The sequence below is a fragment of the Callorhinus ursinus genome, unplaced genomic scaffold (genome assembly GCF_003265705.2).
Source record: "Callorhinus ursinus isolate GAN/ISIS: 27379988/994484 unplaced genomic scaffold, GSC_fseal_2.0 scaffold12, whole genome shotgun sequence".
NCBI classification, from domain to species: Eukaryota; Metazoa; Chordata; class Mammalia; order Carnivora; family Otariidae; genus Callorhinus; species Callorhinus ursinus.
The window spans coordinates 64,071,682-64,091,407 of record NW_027397074.1 but is presented as its reverse complement, the minus strand read 5'-3'; the positions used below and the strand labels follow the sequence as shown (position 1 = coordinate 64,091,407).

The following is a 19,726-nucleotide window of genomic DNA, read 5'->3' as shown; positions in this document are numbered from 1 at the left end:
CTAACACATAATGCGTACTCGATAAATGTTTGCAGAGATAACTGGGGAGACAGACGTGCTATGGTCCGTTATCACTTCACCTGGGGAAATGAGAAAGTGGATGATGTACTTCCGAAAGTGAAGTGGGAAAGTGTTGAGACAGGAAATGGCCTCACACTGCAAACTACTTTGGTGCATTAGACTGAGAATACCGATATGCTTGCGCTATTAACCTTTGCTGCCATGAGACCACTTAGATGATAGCGCCAGAGAACTACTCTCATTTTACTACACACTACACTATGGAAGGGAGGTTGAGGAATTCGCCAAAGGTTAAGCCGAGGGCAGGTTCTGTCGGAGCTTTTTGGAAATTTGGAGTGTTTCTCTCAAACTTTGGGCAAGCCGTCAACGGTAGTAAGAGCAAGAACCGAGACGTAAAGCAGCTTCCTCCACCGTCTGCTTTAGACGCTTGCGTACTCGTTGCGCATGCGTCAATTTTCCCCTTAGAAATGGGCGGGGCGCAGCCTTTGCCTGGGTGGAAATCCTGAGCCCGGCGGAACGAAGCTGTTTCCAAGGTGACGGTGTGGCGGCCTCGGTGGTGGATTGAGCGGGTCTGAGCGAGGTTCCCAGAGGACAGCGCGTCCCCGCCCTGTCGGCGCCGTCATGGCGGGTTTGCTGAAGAAGGTAAGGTGAATGGAGGTCACTGTTGGGTTTTAGACCGTGGGGGTAGTCAGCCCGAAAGCCCCTCATCCCGCGGGTGGTGGCCGCCGCTGGCGCGGGCTTGCCGGTGTTTTGGGGGACCTATTCTGCTGTGCCCTCAGGGGTGACAGATTCGGTAGCTCCGCTCGGAGAGGCAGAAAAAACGCTCCCAACTAGTGGCGCTGAGAGACCGATAGCTGCTTTTAGGCCAGTTTTGGCCCGGGGACTGGTGGTTTTGCCTTTCCTTAGTGTGGTGGGCGCGCGGAATAAACAGCGTGAATCGTGTCTTGTTTTTGAACAGACCACCGGCCTTGTGGGATTGGCTGTATGTGAAAGTCCACACGAGGTACGTGCTGCTTCATTTCCTGACTTCCCAAGGACGCCTAGAACCCTGTGACCTTGGGGGAAAGGCTAAGGGGATGCGGATATTTCAAGCGTGAAATTACAGCTCAGCCTGAGAGCGGCCTTGAGACAAGAACAGTCTGCTCTGACCGGTGCCCTGTGTTTGCGTGCGTGCGTGCGTGCGCCATGACCGCGTTCTTAAGCCGCTCTTGTTCAGTTTTTCCGTAGCCTTCTCGTGGCTTCCCTTGTACTTTAACGAATGCCCTCCCATACCTATATCTCCATTTTCCACCTTTAACCCCGCCTCACATTTTCTGCCTAGCTGCCTTAGATTCCAATACACTTTGGCTTACCGAATATATCGCTCTAGCAATTAACCCCCTATGTCACCAGTTTTCCCTTTTAGTGGGAATGCTTCCATCTAAAAAAAAACTTAAAAAGCCTCCTCCCTCGATCCCTTTCTTCCCTTCAATAATCACACCATTTCTCTCCTCCCCTTTATAGATAACTCGAGTTATCTGTATTTAACTGTCTCCAATTTCTCTTACTGCTCTTTGAACTCACTCCACTCAGACTTGGCTAGAACTGCTTTTTTTTTTTTTTTAAGATTTTATTTATTTGACAGAGAGAGACACATTGAGAGGGGGAACACAAACAAGGGGAGTGGGAGAGGGAGAAGCAGGCTCCTCGCTGAGCAGGGAGCCCGATGCGGGGCTCGATCCCAGGACTCTGGGATCATGACCTGAGCCGAAGACAGGCGCTTAAGGACTGAGCCACCCAGGCGCCCCTAGAACTGCTCTTTCCAAGGTCACCATGATTTCCATTCTGCTAAATCCATTGGTCAGCTCATGTTTCTCATCTAATTGACCCAGTAACAGCACTTGCCACATTTGGCACTGTCTCCACCAAGCACTTTGTGCTTGGAGACATCTCAGTCTCCTGGGGTTTTTTTGTTTGTTTTTTATCCCCCTTACTCTTTTTGCCTTCTCCTTTTCTGGTTATTTCTCATATTCCAATTTACAAATTTTGGAGTGCTAAGACTTAGTTCTTGGAACTTTTCTCTATATTTGTCTCCTTGTCTGGACCCAATCTAGTGGTTTTATTATTGTTAATATTTTTTGTTAAAGATTTTATTTATTTGACAGAGAGAGACACAGCGAGAGAGGGAACACAAGCAGGGGGAGTGGGAGAGGGAGAAGCAGGCTTCCTGCGGAGCAGGGAGCCCAATGTGGGGCTCGATCCCAGGACCCTGGGATCATGACCTGAGCCAAAGGCAGACGCTTAATGACTGAGCCACCCAGGTGCTCCAGTGTAGTGGTTTTAAATGCCATCTGTACACTGATAACTGTTAGATTTCTGTGCCAAGCCCTGACTTCTCTTTATGAGAGTCTTCTGTATTTAATTGCTTAGTGATATCTCCACTTGAATGTCAGACAGGCAACCCAGACTTAATGTCCGAATTGAGTTCCTGTTCTTCTGCCTAAAACCTCTTTTTTCAGGCTTGCTCACCTCAATGAATGGCAGTTCCATTCTTGTGTTCACTCAGGTCAAAAACTTTGAGTTCATGTTTAATTTCTCTCTTTTGCTCACACTCCACATTTAGTACTTCATTAAATCCTCTAGGTTTCTACTTTTAGCATATATCCAGATTTTGAGTACTTCTCACCATCTCCTCTGCTACTACCATGTTCTCAGCAACCATCATTAAGCTGTAGATAATTGCATTTGCTTCCTAACTGCCTCTCCTTCCTTGTCACTTCTTCAGTTTGGTCTGTCTTCAACCAAGCTAGAGTCAGCCTGACAAATGTGAGTCTGGTCATGTCACTCTGCAAAACTCTCCACTGGCTTTTGATTTCACTTTGAATAGAAGAGTCCTAACAAAGGCCCTCCAGGTAACTATTCAGCACACTGTATGCTACTCATTTATTTTAATCATTTACTCTATTAGAAGATAGGTTTTCATGAAGGCAGGGATTTTTTATTATTTTGTTCACTGCTAGAACAATAACCAGCACATGGTATGTGCTCAGCAAATATAAGGTTTGTTGAATGAATGTTGTGTACTTCTTATGAGTTCACAATGACTCATTATTATCTAAGACGGAACTCATGGTTTTCCCTTTCTAAATCTATTTCTTTTACTGTGGACTCTATTTTTCCTGATGGTATCAGAGTCTTTCTACTCCCTAGGCTGGCAGCTGAACATCACGGTTGATACTTCTCTTTCCCCTGTATCTTCATGTTAATTCCAGTGACAAGTTCTCTTGATCCTTTTCTGTAACAGCTCTCCAGTCTGACGTCTTTCCTTTTCTGCCCGTTACCACATTTTCATCCCCTGCTGTTGTTTAGAGAATTGCAGCAACTTTGTTACGGGCCTTTCTGCTTTTTTCACTTCCATCTAGTCCTTTAAGTCACTACTACCTGGTTAATTTTCCTGAAACACAAATCTAATCATGCAATTTCCCTACATCTTTTAATTGCCCACAGAATAATCTCAAATGCTCTAACTTGGCACACAAAACCACTTACAGTCTGACTCTTTCTCTAACCTTATCTCCTAAACATTTCTTGTGTATTCTATATTCTAGCCACATGCTGTCCAATAAAAGTATAATGTGGGTTATAAATGTAAACCATGTTTGTAATTTTAAATTTTCTAGGACTCACTTTTTTAATACAGAAAAGGTAAAAACTAATAATATATTTTATGTAATATATTTAAAATATATTAATGTTTTATTTATTTTAATAAAATATTACCATTTCACAATATAATCAATATAAAAGTTAATATATTATACTCTTTTTTATACTAGATTTTCAAAATCCACTGTATATTTACATTTATAGCACTCTTAGTTCAGACTAGCCACATTTCAAGTGCTCAATAGTCATATTTGGTCAGTGGCTATTGAACAGCACAGTTTAAGGAAAATAGAACTATATACTGATGGCTTTATGTTCCTTTTATTTTTGCCATTCAATCCTATGTGTGTATTCCATGTATAAAATTGTCTTTTCCTATGTCTTAAGCATCCAAGTTCTACCATTCCTCCAGGTCTATCTCAGATAGTTCTTTTTCTTGAAACTTTCTCTGATACCTGCTGAAGTGACTCCCTCCAATAGAATAATACTAACATTTATTGAAAGTTAATGTGTGTCAGATACTGTTCTAAGTTCTACAACAACCTGTGAAGCAGATATTATTAACATCTTCATTTTAGAACCCAAGTCTCTTAACCTGACCTTTCTAGTGCCATATCCTTTGCTAAAATTAAGAAGAAATGAGTCAGGGCACCTGGGTGGCTCAGTCGTTAAGCGTCTGCCTTCCGCTCAGGTCATGATCCCAGGGTCCTGGGATCGAGCCCCGCATCGGGCTCCCTGCTCTGAGGGAAGCCTGCTTCTCCCTCTCCCACTCCCCCTGCCTGTGTTCCCTCTCTCCGCTGTCTCTCTCTCTGTCAAGTAAATAAATAAAAATCTTAAAAAAAAAATAAAAAAAGAAGAAACAAGGCTAGGGGCGCCTGGGTGGCTCAGTCGTTAAGTGTCTGCCTTCGGCTCAGGTCATGATTCCAGGGTCCTGGGATTGAGCCCCACGTCGGGCTCCCTGATCCGCGGGAAGCCAGCTTCTCGCTCTCCCACTCCCCCTGCTTGTGTTCCCTCTCTTGCTCTCTCTCTCTCTCTCTGTCAAATAAATAAATAAAATCTTTAAAAAAAAAAAAAAGAAATGAGGCTAAAAAACCCACATATAATTCAGATTATATGTTATCCAATAATTTCTACATTAGTATAGTTAAAATACCCTCTTATGGAACATCGTATTCAAATATATAAATAATGTCTAAATATGCAGATTACTTTTTAGGAAAAGCAATTCTTAGAGGCCCTGAAGATTAATTTGCTTATTCGTATGTATATTGTGAATATATATGAATGAAACTAGGTATTAACACCTATGGATTTTGTACAATTAAACTAAAACAAGTTTCAAATTAAATACAAATAAATAATAAGTTCTTTATCATGTATGTATATTTATGACTATACTTACTACTTATGAACACTTGTGAGTTAGGATCTGCTATAACAGCTTCTTACCATGTGACTTTACTACTGACTGCTGTATGTGAACTTGAAGTTCAGTGTGCTTTAATACAGGCTATACGGTGACTCTGTTCTCGTGTTCCTTTTCTCTTAAGCCTGTGGTGAAACCTTCATTCACATGATACCAACTCAGTCATCATAAGCTGAAGTATTATGACTATATTTAGTTAAGTTTGATCATCCTTTATAATCATTGTTTGTATGTTTTACTTCTACAGAAATTCAAATAAGAAAAATTGAAAAAAAATCTGAATTTGTAGTGCTTAGGATATCAATTTGAGAAATAATGATTTAATAAATGAGTTGATTTTTTAAATTTTTTTTTAAAGATTTTATTTATTTGACAGACACACAGTGAGAGAGGGAACACAAGCAGGGGGAGTGGGAGAGGGAGAAGGCGGCTTCCCGCTGAGCAGGGAGCCCCATATGGAGCTTGATCCCTGGGATCATGACCTGAGCCAAAGGCAGACGCTTAATGACTGAGCCACCCAGGCGCCCCAAAATGAGTTGATTTTTATTTTATTTATTTTTATGATTACGTTATGTTAATCACCATACATTACATCATTAGTTTTTGATGTAGTGTTCCATGATTCATTGTTTGTGCATAACACCCAGTGCTCCACGCAGAACGTGCCCTCTGTAATACCCATCACCAGGCTAACCCATCCCCCCACCCCCCTCCCCTCTAGAACCCTCAGTTTGTTTTTCAGAGTCCATCGTCTCTCATGGTTCGTCTCCCCCTCCGACTTACTCCCCTTCATTTTTCCCCACCTGCTATCTTTTTCTTCTTTTTTTTTTCTTAACATATATTGCATTATTTGTTTCAGAGGTACAGATCTGTGATTCAACAGTCTTGCACAATTCACAGCGCTCACCATCATTAGCAATAAGTTAGAATGCAGTTTTAGTTCTACTTCTTATCATACCTTTGGCTTATACACAACTTTTGTTCATGCAACATAAAAAGTATCCATATTTATACACTTGACCCTTGAATAGCATGGGTTTGAACTGCATGAGTCCACTTATATGCAGATTTTTTTCAGTGAATACAGTACAGTGCTATAAGTATATTTTCCTTACGATTTTCTTAATAACATTTTCTTTTCCCTAGCTTACTTTATTGTAAGAATATATGTGATACATACAACATATGAAATATGTGTTAACCAACTGTTTATGTTATTGGTCAGGCTTCCAGTCAACAGTAAGCTATTAGTAGTTAAGTTTTGGGGGAGTCATAGGTTATACGTGGATTTTCAACCATGCCAGGGATTGGCTCCCTAACCCCAGCATTGTCCAAGGGTCAACTGTACTCACATTTTTCCTCATTTATAAAGGTGATGGATAGGGCATAGACATGAAGAAATAGCAATAAGAAAGAGTTAAATGCATTTTAAAAAACAGATGTGAGTCTTTTTTTTTCTTTTTGTAATTTGTGAGACTTTTTAAAAGTGTTCTGTTGAATCTTTGATGATATTTTAAATTGGAAATGTATATGATTTGTCTTTTCAGAGGCTAAGAATATTGTACACAAAGATTCTTGATGTTCTTGAGCAAATTCCTAAAAACGCAGCATATAGAAAGTATACAGAACAGATTACAAATGAGAAGCTGAGTATGGTTAAAGCGGTAAGTAGCTGTCTTGATTTGGATTTATGGTTTCAATGCAATATTAACAAAAAAGTTCAGTTGCTTATTTTTTACATATTTTACATGTTTTCCTCTCTTTTATTCTTCTGTGCTTTCCTTCCATCCTTTTTCCCTTCATTCAGCAAACTCCTGTTTACTAAGTGCTTTCCATGTGCAAGCCACTGTTAAATACCAGAGTGAAAGAATAACATCAAGTCTCTTAAGTTCACATTGTTCTTTTACCTCTCTTCCCTATCAAGTCCTTTGTTGGTTATTGACTTTCTATAGATACATCAATCCTTACCTCTTTTCTTTAGTTTCAGAGTAGAGAAGAATGAAAGCAAAACAAAAAATGTCTGTTGTGTTTAAAAAAAAATTCCCAGAAATAACTATTTTAGAAAGTGCTTTGTTAGAAAGAGGACCGAGTCAGTGTCTTAATTACCAAAAATTGTATCAAACATTGTTATGGACTGACTGTATTTCCCCCCTCCCTCCCCAGATTCATATGTTGAAGCTCTAATCCCCCCAGTATGGATGGAACATCTATAGAAGTAATTAAGGTTAATGAGGTCATAAGATTGGCACCCTGGTTCAGTAGGATTAGTGTTCTTAGGAGAAGAGACAGCCATGTGAGGAGGACACAATGAGAAGGTAACTATATGCAAGCCAGAAAGAAAACTCTCATCAGAAACTGACCCTGTTGGACCTTGATTTTGGACTAACAGTCTCCAGAGCAGTGAGAAAATAAATTTCTGTTGTTGAAGCCACACAATCTACGGTATTTTGTTGGCAACCCTAGCAGACTAATACAAGCATTTTACAGGTTTTAAATCAAAGGCCCTAGCCAGACACACCATAGACTGCTGCTAGTTCTTTTATACCAAACTATATTGCCCTCTTGTGCAATTAAATTTTTAAATTATTAAATTTTCACACCAGCAGTTATTTCACAGACTTTTGTAATTATCCAAAAATGTTCATAAACTCTAAAAGTAATTACATGTATGTAATAAGTGGCTCTAATATATTTTTCTTATTATTATGTTACCAAAACCTAGCCCAAAGAGAATAATTATTTTTCCCTAGGTATGCAGCAAAACAATGCAATTTGATTTAGAACTTTTATTTTTAGCTTGGCAATTCTGAAAGTGACTTACAGATTAAAGTCTCTAAGGGGAAGTTCAACATTTCCTTTGATTTCATGTTTTCCTTAAGGTAAGTGGGCTTATGAATTTTTTCCCATCACAGAGTAAGAAATTTCCCTTTCTCTTTGATGAGGTGAAGCTCTTCAACTCTGAGTGTTTCTCTGCTTTCCTTCTCCATAACCTTATTCCACTTTGTTTTTTTCTATTTCTCTTTTTAGCCTCTGATCTTATCTTTCAGATAGCCTCAAAATGTATTTAACTTATTCCTGTCTTGAAAACTGTTATCTTTATATCTTCCTTTATTTTTGCCCCATTTTTCTTTTCTGTCTTAGCCAGTGTCAACCAAAGAATAGTTTACTGTCATTACTTTCACTTATTAGTTTTAAAATAGTTTTCTCTGACTTCGGCTCTTCTGATTGCGTTGTAACTTACTGGTCTGTGTGTAGTTCCATCATACTTCATTATATGCCCCACACTGCCAATAGAGTGATTTTTTTTTTTCAGTATATAAATCTGATCCAGGTTCTTCCTGCCTAAAAACCTTCCTGTGGTTTATTGGTTAGTGTTTCTCAGAGGCCGAGTTTAAGAATGTTTGCTGAGTTAATTGTATGAAACTCACCTAACTACTTTTATCTGCAAGTGTTTGATGTACAGCCAGGGTTGGGAACCACTGGCTTCCAGGATAAAGTCCTTAGCATGGTATGGAAGGCGCCCCAAGATCTGACTCTGGATTATCTTCTCAGTCTTATGTTGTCATTTCCATTTCGTACCCTATACTTCAGCAATACCAAACAGCTGATAGTTATGTGAATTACATGCAGTTTTATTTTTGTGTTTCTTTGTGTTTTCTCTTCCCCCTTCCTGGAATGCCCTTACCTTGTCTTTCTGGCAGTTCTTACTCGGGCCTTAAGATCCGTTACTTCTTCCTCCGTGAAACCTTTTCTTACCTCCCCAAGGAGAGATTGACAGTTTCCTTGCTTTTCTTCCATTGTACCTGTCACACTGTATTTTATTTATGTCCTCTCTACTAGTCCATAAGCTACTTATGATTGATGTTTCCATTCATCTTTGTATCCCAAGAATCTAGCATGGTACCTGGTGCTTATATAAGGTCCCGTAGAAATGTTTGTTTATCTAGAAGCCTACATACAAATAGTTTTTAACAATCCCAAGCACTGCATAATAGTTGTATCACTGATTCCTATTTTTGGTAAAATTATTACAGATTTTTAACCCTCAGTCGAGTCTTACACAAAGTCTTCAGTGAATATTGTTATTATTTTAAAGTATCTACTTACTAAGCCAAAAATGGAAATAAAAATAAATACTTTTTCATATTATACTAGGGAGATAGAATATTGGTGAAAAGTATTGGTTTGTGGCCTGTCCAAAATTTTCATCTCAGCTCTAATCCTTATTTGCTGAGTCACTATTGGCATATTACCCATTTCTCTGTCTCAGTTTCCTCATCTAAAATTTGGGTATAATAATACCTACCTGAATACTTATTGTTAGGACTGAATGAGGTAATATATGTACAGTGCTTAACATAGTGGCAAGCACATGTGATCAGAACATGGTAGCTTATTAAGCTTAATTACATTGTGCCACTGATAAATAGAGGTCATATTATTAACTTACCTTCACTAAGACAAATTTTGAGTTGTTTTCCTAGCACAAGGTTCTCTTGAGTTGAAAATAATGAACCTTCCTTGCTTGCTTTTCTTCACTCTCCTGGGTCTCTTAACAATGACCACCTTCCCAGTTTTGCTTTTGAAGTTTGGCTTTAAAGCTCAGTTAATTCTGAGTTAAACAGTCTTTCTCAAACATGTTCCTCTGCTTTCCTCCCTCTTCTTTTCCAACTATTTTCATCTATTCAAGAAACAACTGAATGCCTGTTATATGCCATGTATGGTTGTAGGCATGGAAGCCAGTGCCTATATGATAATGAACAAAACGGGTAAAAATCCCTGCTTTCTTGGAGATTATACATTAATGGTGGGAGGCAAAGAAGTAAGTGAGTAAATAAAGAAGTACATTACATAGCATGTTAGAAAGCAGTTAAATGCAGTGAAGGAAAATGAAAAGAGAATGATGTGTATCCGGGTGATGAGGGATGTTATAACACGTTTTTACTTCCTCTGCCTGTTCTAAACTTGGTGGCTGAAAACAATAGAAATTTATTCTTTTACATTTCTGGAAGCCAAAATTCTAAAATTAGTACCAAGGGCCCAAATCAAGGTGTTGACAAGACTGCATTCCTTTTAGAGGTTCTAGGGTAGACCCTGTTCCTTGACTCTTCCAGCTCTGGTGGCTTTCAGCATTTTTTGGCTTATGACCACATCATTCTAATCTCTGCCTCTGTGGTCACATTACTTTCTCTTCTTTTTTATTTTATTTATTTTTTATTTATTTAATTTGAGATTTTATTTATTTGAGAGAGAGAGAGAGAGAGCACATGAGGGGGGGAGGGTCAGAGGGAGAAGCAGACTCCCCGCTGAGCAGGGAGCCTGATGTGGGACTTGATCCCGGGACTCCAGGATCATGACCTGAGCCGAAGGCAGTCGCTTAACCAACTGAGCCACCCAGGCGCCCTCACATTACTTTCTCTTCTATGCATAATTTCCCTCTGCCTCTGTCTTATAAGGACATCTGTAATTGCTAGGGCCCACTTGGAGAATTTAGGATAATCTCTCTGTCTCAGAATTCTTAATTACATCTGCAAAGTATTTGCCACACAAGGTAACATTCATAGGTTTTATGGATTAGGTCATGTACATTTTGTGGGGCATTATTTAGCCTACCACAGTATAAATTATTATCAGACTGGGCCTCACCGAGAAAGTAATATATGAGCAAAAACTTGAATGGAAGTGAAGGAACAAGCCATGCAGATATCCGTGGTCAGCCAGCAGATGCCCAGAAGCAGAAACATGCCAGTTCCTGTAGAAAATAGCTTTGTTTTTTTTCTCCCTCTTTTCATTCCATTTGTGGGCCAAAAAACCATCCTATTTACACCTTACTTATGTAAGTGTAAGTGTATAGAACATGGTTTCTGGATCTCACAAAGCTCAGTTTACTAGCAATAAATACATGTCATTGTATTTTCTAGGTACCCTATTAGCATTTCTTTTTTTTTTATTAAAGATTTTTATTTATTAATTTGACAGAGAGAGACACAGCAAGAGAGGGAACACAAGCAGGGGGAGTGGGAGAGGGTGAAGCAGGCCTCCCGCGGAGCAGGGAGCCCAATGCGGGGCTTGATCCAGGACCCTGAGAGCATGACCTGAGCTGAAGGCAGATGCTTAATGACTGAGCCACCCAGGCGCCCTTGCATTTCTTTTTTAAAAAACCTCTTATTGAAGAATAATGTACCAAAATGTGCAGAAATCATAAATGTAGAGTTTGATGAATTTGCACAAAGTAATCACACCCATGTTAACACCAAATCAAAAAGAGGACATTTCCAGAATGCCCAAACCCTCTCTTTCTTCCCTCCAAGTTACTACCCTCCTAAAGATAACGACTCTTCTGACCTCTGTCACCACAGATACATTTCACCTGGTTTTTAACTTTCTATAAATGGAATCATCAGTCTGTGCTCTTTTGTGTGTAGTTTCTTTATTTTAATATTATGTTTGAGAGAATCATCTATGTTTTTACTTACAGTTATTCGTATTTTCTCATTGCTATGTAGTAGTCTGTTATATCCAAATACTATAATTTATTCATTAATTCTATATATGATTATTTGAATTATTTCTAGTTTAGGGTTATAATTTGTGCTGCTGTGAACATTCTTGGACATGCCATTTGGTTAATGTATTATACATTTCTGTTTGGTATATACCTAGGAGTGGAATTCTGGGTCATAGGATAGCATTTATTTCAAATACTAATGTTCTGAGACGAAATATAGGAAATACTAAGAAAATAAAGTGGTATTTTAAAATCTGTGTTTTAGAAAGACCGAGTTGGACATCATATTTCTTACTCTTGATATGCAAGTTAATATTAAGACAGAAAAGCAATAAAATAGTAGAGAGATTAAACGGGTTTCCACCAGATACTTGGCAAACATTAGTAAGGGTTTAATGAAAGAAAAATTAATTATGTTTGCTATAGTAAGTGCTATTTTATATTTGGGTCTTTTTAATTAGGATATTAAAACATTCAGATATTGTGCTCCTTTCTTTAAATCTTTTTTTCTTTTTTCCGCTTAAATTACAGGAACCAGATGTTAAGAAATTAGAAGACCAACTTCAGGGTGGCCAACTAGAAGAGGTGATTCTTCAGGTAAAGAAAAAGTTGAATATTTAGATGTTTGGCTTTTTAAATGGTCAGAGGCACAATACTTAGAGACACAAAACTGACATTCCAGAAAAAAGGAAAAACTAAATTTCTTTATATCAACTCTGAAATATAAGAATAATCACATATAGGAAATATTTCTATCATGTATATGTCAATTAAATATTTATCAGTAATTATAACTTGAATTTATGAGGCTTCTTTTAGAAATTTGGAGTTGGATACACCTTGAATTTAATCAGCATGGTCTTGTTAGCCTTTAGTTCAAACTAGTAACACAATATTACTGTTATTTGAATAATTTTATCTTTTTAGATACATACTTTTATGTTTTAAAGGCTTAGTATATTTTGAATATGGAGAAATACAGATTTTTTGAATCATAAAATCATAAAGTTAAAATGTATTTTTATTTTTGACTTTGATTAACACATCTATGCCTTTTTCTTTTTAAGTTGTGCATTTTTTCCCCAATTACTAGTAAGGTTAAACTTAAAATATGTTCTTGTATTTTGTGTTTTATAAATTATATCATTCATGGTTTTACGCTATCATTTATTTTTAGTGTTTTTCTTCTATATTTCTTTGAGTGTTTTTTAAAATAAAAGAGATATTAACCTTAAATTTTGCTATATTTGCACATTTTTTCCGTCTCTTCTTTGCCTTTTGACTTCAACTCAATATTTTCTCTCATGTAGAGATTTTTAAAATTTTTATTTGGTCAACTCACCCTCCCCCTTTGCCCCACCACTTCAGACCCCCTCTCCCTGCCCCAATATTATAGGTTTAGATGTCTACCCTTAGAAGCCATCTGATACTCGTTTCACTTAATTTGTACATTTTTTGTATTTTAAAAAAATACAACCATTTCTTCTTGAGTTTTATTAAAGGACAAAAGGAAATATTGGGTAGTATGGGTGATTAGGGAGGTATATCACCAATAGACATGACACACAAATTCAGAAGATGTTAGATGGCTTTGTTAAGAGAGGAATAGGGCATTCGGAGAGCTTTTTATGAATGTAGACTATTTCGGTCATTCCAAGGCCTATTTTCCTGGCCTTCTACTCATGGGCCAACTGTTTGTTACCATATGGGAGCTTGCTGCTAACTTATTATTGTCCTTTTCCTGTTCTTTCTTTTCTGTCAGAGCTCACTTTGATCATGACTTTAGTTTAACTTATACATTAATTTATCATGCAATTGCAGTCTCAGGGTACAATAGGTGTTTTTTTTTGTTTTGTTTTTTTTTAAAGGTTTTATTTATTTATTCATGAAAGACAGAGAGAGAGAGAGGCAGAGGGAGAAGCAGGCTCCCAAGGAGCAGGGAGCCCGACACGGGACTCGATCCCAGGACCCTGGGATCACGACTTGAGCCGAAGGCAGATGCTTAACCATCTGAGCCACCCAGGCGCCCCTACAATAGGTGTTTTTATGTCAGCTGTGCCATTCTCCACATTTTCATGGGCAGTATTAAAGTTAAATTTTAATAATGTTTTACTTTACCTAATACATTTAAAATACTGAAACATATAATCAATATTAAAATATTGACATATTTTATATTCTTTTTTTATACTAAGTCTTTAAAATCTTTTGTGTATTTTATACTTGCAGCACATCTGAATTTGAACTAGCTGCATTTCAAATGCTTACTCAGTAGTCACATATAGGTAGTAGCTACCATTTTGGATAGCCCATTTCTAGAGGGGTAGTATGAGAGAAATAAGGAAAAGGTAGTGTGTTAGAAGCCAAGGAAGAGGGGGCACCTGGTGGCTCAGTCAGTTGAGCATCTGCCTTTGGCTCAGGTCATGATCCCAGGGTCCTGGGGTTGAGCCCTGCGTTGGGCTCCCTGCTCGGTGGGAGGCCTGCTTCTCCCTTGCCCTCTCCCCCTGCTTGTGTTCCCTCTCTCGCTGTGTCTCTCTCTGTCAAAAATAAATAAATAAAATCTTAAAAAAAAAAAGCCAAGGAAGAGAGTAGGAGTAGGCAACAGGGGTCTCATGCAGCTGGGTCAGCTACCTGAATTGGGGTTGACCTCGGTGATGTTCAGGCCCCCACACTACACGATGCCTTGGGGGCTTAAAGAAAGCATGAATGGTCAAGAGACCCAGGCCAAAGGGCCATCAGGGAAACAGCCATCTTTAGGGATATTTTTAGTTAGTATTTATGCTATTTTCTCATTTCAGCATTAGTAAATCCCTCTACCCTCAGATTTCTATTAATCTACTTTTTAAGTCATTGTTTGTATACATTTTAGACTTGCTGCTAAACATAGATTGGCTGTTTTGCCCCACTGGCATAAATGAGGCATTGCACTTATTTGGCACTTAACTCTGTATTTGAATTCCTTCTCTGACATCCTGACAAGTGTTTAACAGTGTTCTTCTAAGTTGGCTAGAGTTGTCATAGGTCTTTTTCTTGTATAAAAATGTGAAATAAAAAGATACGTAAAATATTTGTTAAATACGTTATAAATTTGCTTGAAGGGAAACAAGCAAATGTAAAATAATTGACTAAGGAAATTAATTCAATCAATAAATAATTTTTGTGCACCTATGATATTCTACACTCCATAGATCACTGTTTTACAAACTGGGTCTTAAGTGATTATGGGTCAAGAAATCAGATGGGTTGTGACTAGCAGGTAAAAAAATAATAGAAAATAATGTATCATAGCTAGTAAAGGTAATGATATTTTTAGTTTTGTTTTACTTTTATATGTATATTATGGATCCTTTAGTAGAATTTGTTGTGTTTTACTGTGGCCCATGATAAAACATAGATGAAGAGACATCTCATTCTCAAAGAATTTGTAGTCTAATGGTGAAACAGACAATTAAGATTAAAAATTCACCAAGTAAACTTTTGAACACTCTCATAGCAAATTTTAATCAAATAGAAAAAATCAAAAGCCATCCTTTCTTACTCATGATTATGTAGCTATGAGAATTAAGATAATTTTATTAATAATGTTCAACATTTGATGGTGGAACGGTTTATTAGGTATTAATATGTTGACAACAGTTCTAATAATTATATTTCAGTCATTAGCTATGATAAATACCTGTTGAACAGTGTAATCAAATGATCTTTTAAAAATTTTTATTAACAGGCTGAAAATGAACTAAGTCTGGCCAGAAAAATGTTACAGTGGAAACCATGGGAGCCTTTAGTGGAAGAGCCTCCTGCCAACCAGTGGAAGTGGCCAATATAATCATTGAATGACTAGTGTGTTCATGGGATGTGGATGTAATTAAATGTTCTGTTACATTAAAAATGTTTCTATATTATTGACATAATCAAGAAAACTAATACAGAGCATATTTAGGACACTTCTTAAAATTGATATTACGGTATAGGGACTTGTGAATCCATGTTTGATATGTAAAGCATTCATTTAAGCTATCTTAAAGATTTTGTTGTTGGAGTTTTTTTTGTTGTTTGTTTTTTACAGAGAGGTTGTGGAAAGATTTGAAAGTTAATTGGAAAAATTCCTATAGATTTTCAATGCAGAAGCCATAACCAAAATGTTAAGTATTTATAGTGGCATCTTCAACACATCATTTAATGATTTTTATCTTGAAAAAAAAAACAGGAAAGATACTTTATTATTATTGTTTAGACAAATTTAAAAGTGAAGTAGTAAGAGTAAAAACCATCAAGTTATAGCTGTACAGTTGAGGAAATTGATTTGGTATTTGGAAGAAAAATTTCTTTCTTGAAAGAAAAAATTTCTTATAGTGGTAGTTGGAAAAACTTTTCCATTTGTCTCATTTAAAGAAGTTAGCTTTCTGTTCTTAGCCTTTAGTTTTCTTGATCACCCAAAGTACATCAGATTGAGATAGAATTTATGTAAAAGGAAAGACATCAAGAGTTCCTAAAGTTTTTCATAGGCTTATATTCAGAACATCTTACTCATACATGGGTTGTAACTTCTAAGTGGAATCACCAGGTAGTTTACACTAAGTTTCCAATATGAGTGCAGTTGGGTATCAAACCCAAAATAAGTGCTAATTCAAGGAAAGAAACAATTGGCATAAATTACTTTTCACGTGTCCTCACCCTTTCACCCTAGACCCTATCATTTCTAAATACTTAAATTTGGTATTTTTTAACTTTAAAGATAGTGCTTTTGTGTGTGTTTGTACAAATATGTTTTTGTGTCTTTTGCTATTCCTTGGAGCAAAGTAGAATCATTCAGAATTTTCAGAAAGAGAAAATTGTACTTTTTTTCTGATATATTTCTCCCCTTACAGAGCTGTAAATTGAATGGTAAATAAATATTAAATGAAGTGGATTGAGTTACTTTTCAGCAGTCAGAATGCAAGAGAAAGCTTCTGTGGGGGAAGTGGGAAAAGCCTTAGAGAGAGGCAGAAGTCCAGGGGTTCTCATCCCAGGGGTCTAGTGCTATCAAGAACTCAAGTGGAGGCAAGTTGTCAACCTGTCAGATTGATCTATTTCCTTCTTTGTAAAAAAAAGTAGAACTTATGATTTATAACTTCCTTTTCAGTTCTAAATATTTGCTTTAAATATAATACATTATATTTATAGATATAAAAAAATAGGTGCTCCTAAAACATATCTGTATAGATACTTTCAAGCAGATTTCCTAACCAACCATTTTTTTTTCACATCCTTTGAGCACATGAAAACAGAAAGATGGCTTGATGTGTCTATCAGACTTTTTAGCTTCACCTCCCACAATTCTTGGGTGTCATATATTTAACCAACAGGGCTCCTGTTGTAGCTGTTAATAAAAAGGGGACCGTATTGATGTTTGCTTTAGAAATGCTGGTGGTAAGATAGTAGTAGTATAGTAATAATATAATAATAATAGCTAATATTTGTTAATGTTTGCCAGGTACTCTTCTAAGTACATGACTAAATTTCACTCTTATATCTGCACTACAACTCTTAAAAGTGTGATCCTGCAAATTACCTCCGTTTCTCTAGGTAAGGAAACCAGGATTCTGTGTGAGTAGTGCTCTTCTGCAATTGTAGGCCATTGTAGGCAACATGGGCACCTTGGAAAAACAGGTGAAAAGGTGGTGTAATAATAACCAAGGTCACATAGCTAGTAAGACGTGGAGCTAAATTTTGAACCTGGACAGTCTTGCTCCAGAACTCATGTTCCTAACCATTATATTATTTTTTATGAATATTCTTGGGTTGCTGTCACTCCTGCCTGTACCATATGGACTGTACCAAAAGAACCTATTTCCTGCTTTCTTGATTTGTTTTGTCAAAATGACTGTGTCATTAAAAACTGTCAACTTTAAAAAAAAATGACTATAAAGAACAAATAGGAACAGGGGTAGTAAACTGGATTTCATTTTGTGTAAAAATCTTCATATGGAATATAGGAAAATAATGTAAATGGGGTATGTGTTTAAAAGGCATTGCTGTGTGGTCCATGTTTTTACATTTATTAACTGCCATTTCAGCTGCTCATATACCTTACACCTGATAGTTTTTACTCCTTCAGATATTTTCTGGTTGCTTCCTATAACTTCCAGATCAGGCTTTCTTATCACTTTACGAATAATTCTTCAGATCTTCAGTGTTGCTGAGTGGCTTCTAGACTAATGTGAGTAATTTGAGTAATGTTCAGAATGGCCCATTTCAACTCCTCCTAGGCTCTCATGTTTCATTCAGATTAATCATACACCAGACACTTCAAAAGAAAAAGAAGCTAATCAGTTTGAGCTTTGCAAACAAGAAAATGGCAGCAAAGTCGATGCTCCCTTTCTTCTATCTGTGAACTGAGTGCAGAATATTCAAATTTATCCCATTCTTTCCTTTGGAATGGAAATGATTTGTATCTAGGATGATCATATGATTTTTCATTCGACCTGTAATGATTTTGAGAGAAAAAGGAAGTATTAATAATTTATAAGGGTAACAGGTATAAACTATGACTATCATGGGCAAACAGGGTATGTGGCACCCACTGAAGTAACAGGGTTGCGGGCTGCCATCGGTTTCTACACCAGAAGTTAGAGAAGTAGTCTTACCTGAGTAGAAGGGGTATGTCAGCAGTGGCAGCCATTGTGAGCCACCAGGCCTCAGGTTTTATCGTGTCCCTTCAGTCTCCATTCTACCATCTGCCCCTCCCCTCCCCAGCTTCCCCTCAGAATTGAGGGATGGAAGAAAAGGAGCTTATCTTTGTTGTTTCCTTTTCTAATCTTAAAGTGCAGTTAGAGAAGTGAAGCTAATTCACCTTTTTGCTGCTATTGTTATAATGCAAAGTAGATTTATTTTTAAAATAATTTTTAAAGATTCTTTTTGACAGAGATCACAAGTAGGCAGAGGGAGAGGCAGAGGGAGAAACAGGCTCCCCACTGAGCAGAGAGCTTTATGCAGGGCTCAATCCCAGGCCCCAGGGAACATGACCTGAGCCAAAGGCAGACGCCCAACTGACTAAACCACCCAGGTGCCCCTGCAAAGCAGATTTATTTTTAAGCACAACAATGAGGATTAGGATACTAGATAAAAGTGAGAGCAGTCTTTCACAGCTGACTGGAACCTACTACAATGGAGAGGCTTGCTGTGTTGCCTTCAGACGTTAAGTCTTCACCTGATACTTCAGCAGGCTGTTCAAACAGATTCCCTTTGGGCCAGCTCTTATAATTCCTTCTGACTGCCAAGATGGCATTCCAGATAGTCCATGTTCTGTTTATTCAGGAACTCTGCCATGAAGTCTAAGAGATCAGTTTCACTCTTCTCAGAAGACAAGATCTTCAGGTCTTGCAGGACCTTCACATGTGCTCCAACTGCAGAGCAGAGTTTGTATGCCACTTCCCTATTATCTACATCAGGCGTCAATCACTGGCAGGCAGATGCTATACCCTCATGTTTTCTGTCAAAGGGAGGAAATCAACAATGTTCTGTATAAGAAAATTTCCATATCTTGGCTAATAAAGCTTTTTCTTTTTCCTCCCAGGCTCCATGGTTATATAAACAAATAGAAGTTAAAGAAACCTAGGCAAGTGTGTTCTGCTGTCTAGGGTAAAGTAGCAAATCGAGGAACATGCTATGAGTATTTTCCATCTGGGGATAGAATTTCCTTTAAAACTCAGTACTTAATGGGGTTGCAGCCTATGCTACAGTAATAGTAATACTAACATTTTGAGAAAAAAGTAAATGAGAAGATAGAAGTTTGGCTTACAGGGGGATGAAGAGGTTTATTTTTAATAGAGTTCACAAGAAATCAAAGTGGGAATGTGATAGGTGATTTAAATTATTGATGGGGACTGGAGAAATTTAAAGTATTTAGAGGGAATAAGCCAAAATTCTAGTTAGTGAAGGAAAGTAGTGAGAAAAATAGTGAATTAGAATAGGCTACCCCAAAGTCCTAATGTCTTAACACAACAGAAGTTTGTTTCTTATTCATATACATGTCTAATGAGGGTTGACAGTTCTCAAAAGAGTCACATAAGGGATCTGGGCTGAGGATGATGCCGTTTCAACACATGCTCCCATAACCATAGGGCAGGGGAAAGGGAACATACCAA

At 37.5% G+C, this 19,726-nt stretch overlaps 1 protein-coding gene across 2 annotated transcripts; it reads left to right on the top strand.

Annotated features, from left to right (window-relative positions):
* Positions 1-507: 507 nt before the first annotated feature.
* Positions 508-16,762, top strand: NDUFA5 (NADH:ubiquinone oxidoreductase subunit A5). 2 transcript variants are annotated; one of them, XM_025865816.2, is made up of 5 exons: positions 508-663; positions 980-1,024; positions 6,640-6,756; positions 12,132-12,197; positions 15,325-16,762. In XM_025865816.2, the coding sequence occupies exons 1-5, from the start codon at positions 643-645 to the stop codon at positions 15,424-15,426; spliced, it is 351 nt and encodes a 116-aa protein (XP_025721601.1). In that variant the 5' UTR covers positions 508-642; the 3' UTR covers positions 15,427-16,762. The 2 variants fall into 2 exon arrangements, with proteins under 2 accessions (XP_025721601.1, XP_073755246.1); XM_073899145.1 differs by lacking the exon at positions 980-1,024 and having other exon boundaries at positions 521-663.
* The last annotated feature ends 2,964 nt before the right edge of the window (positions 16,763-19,726 follow it).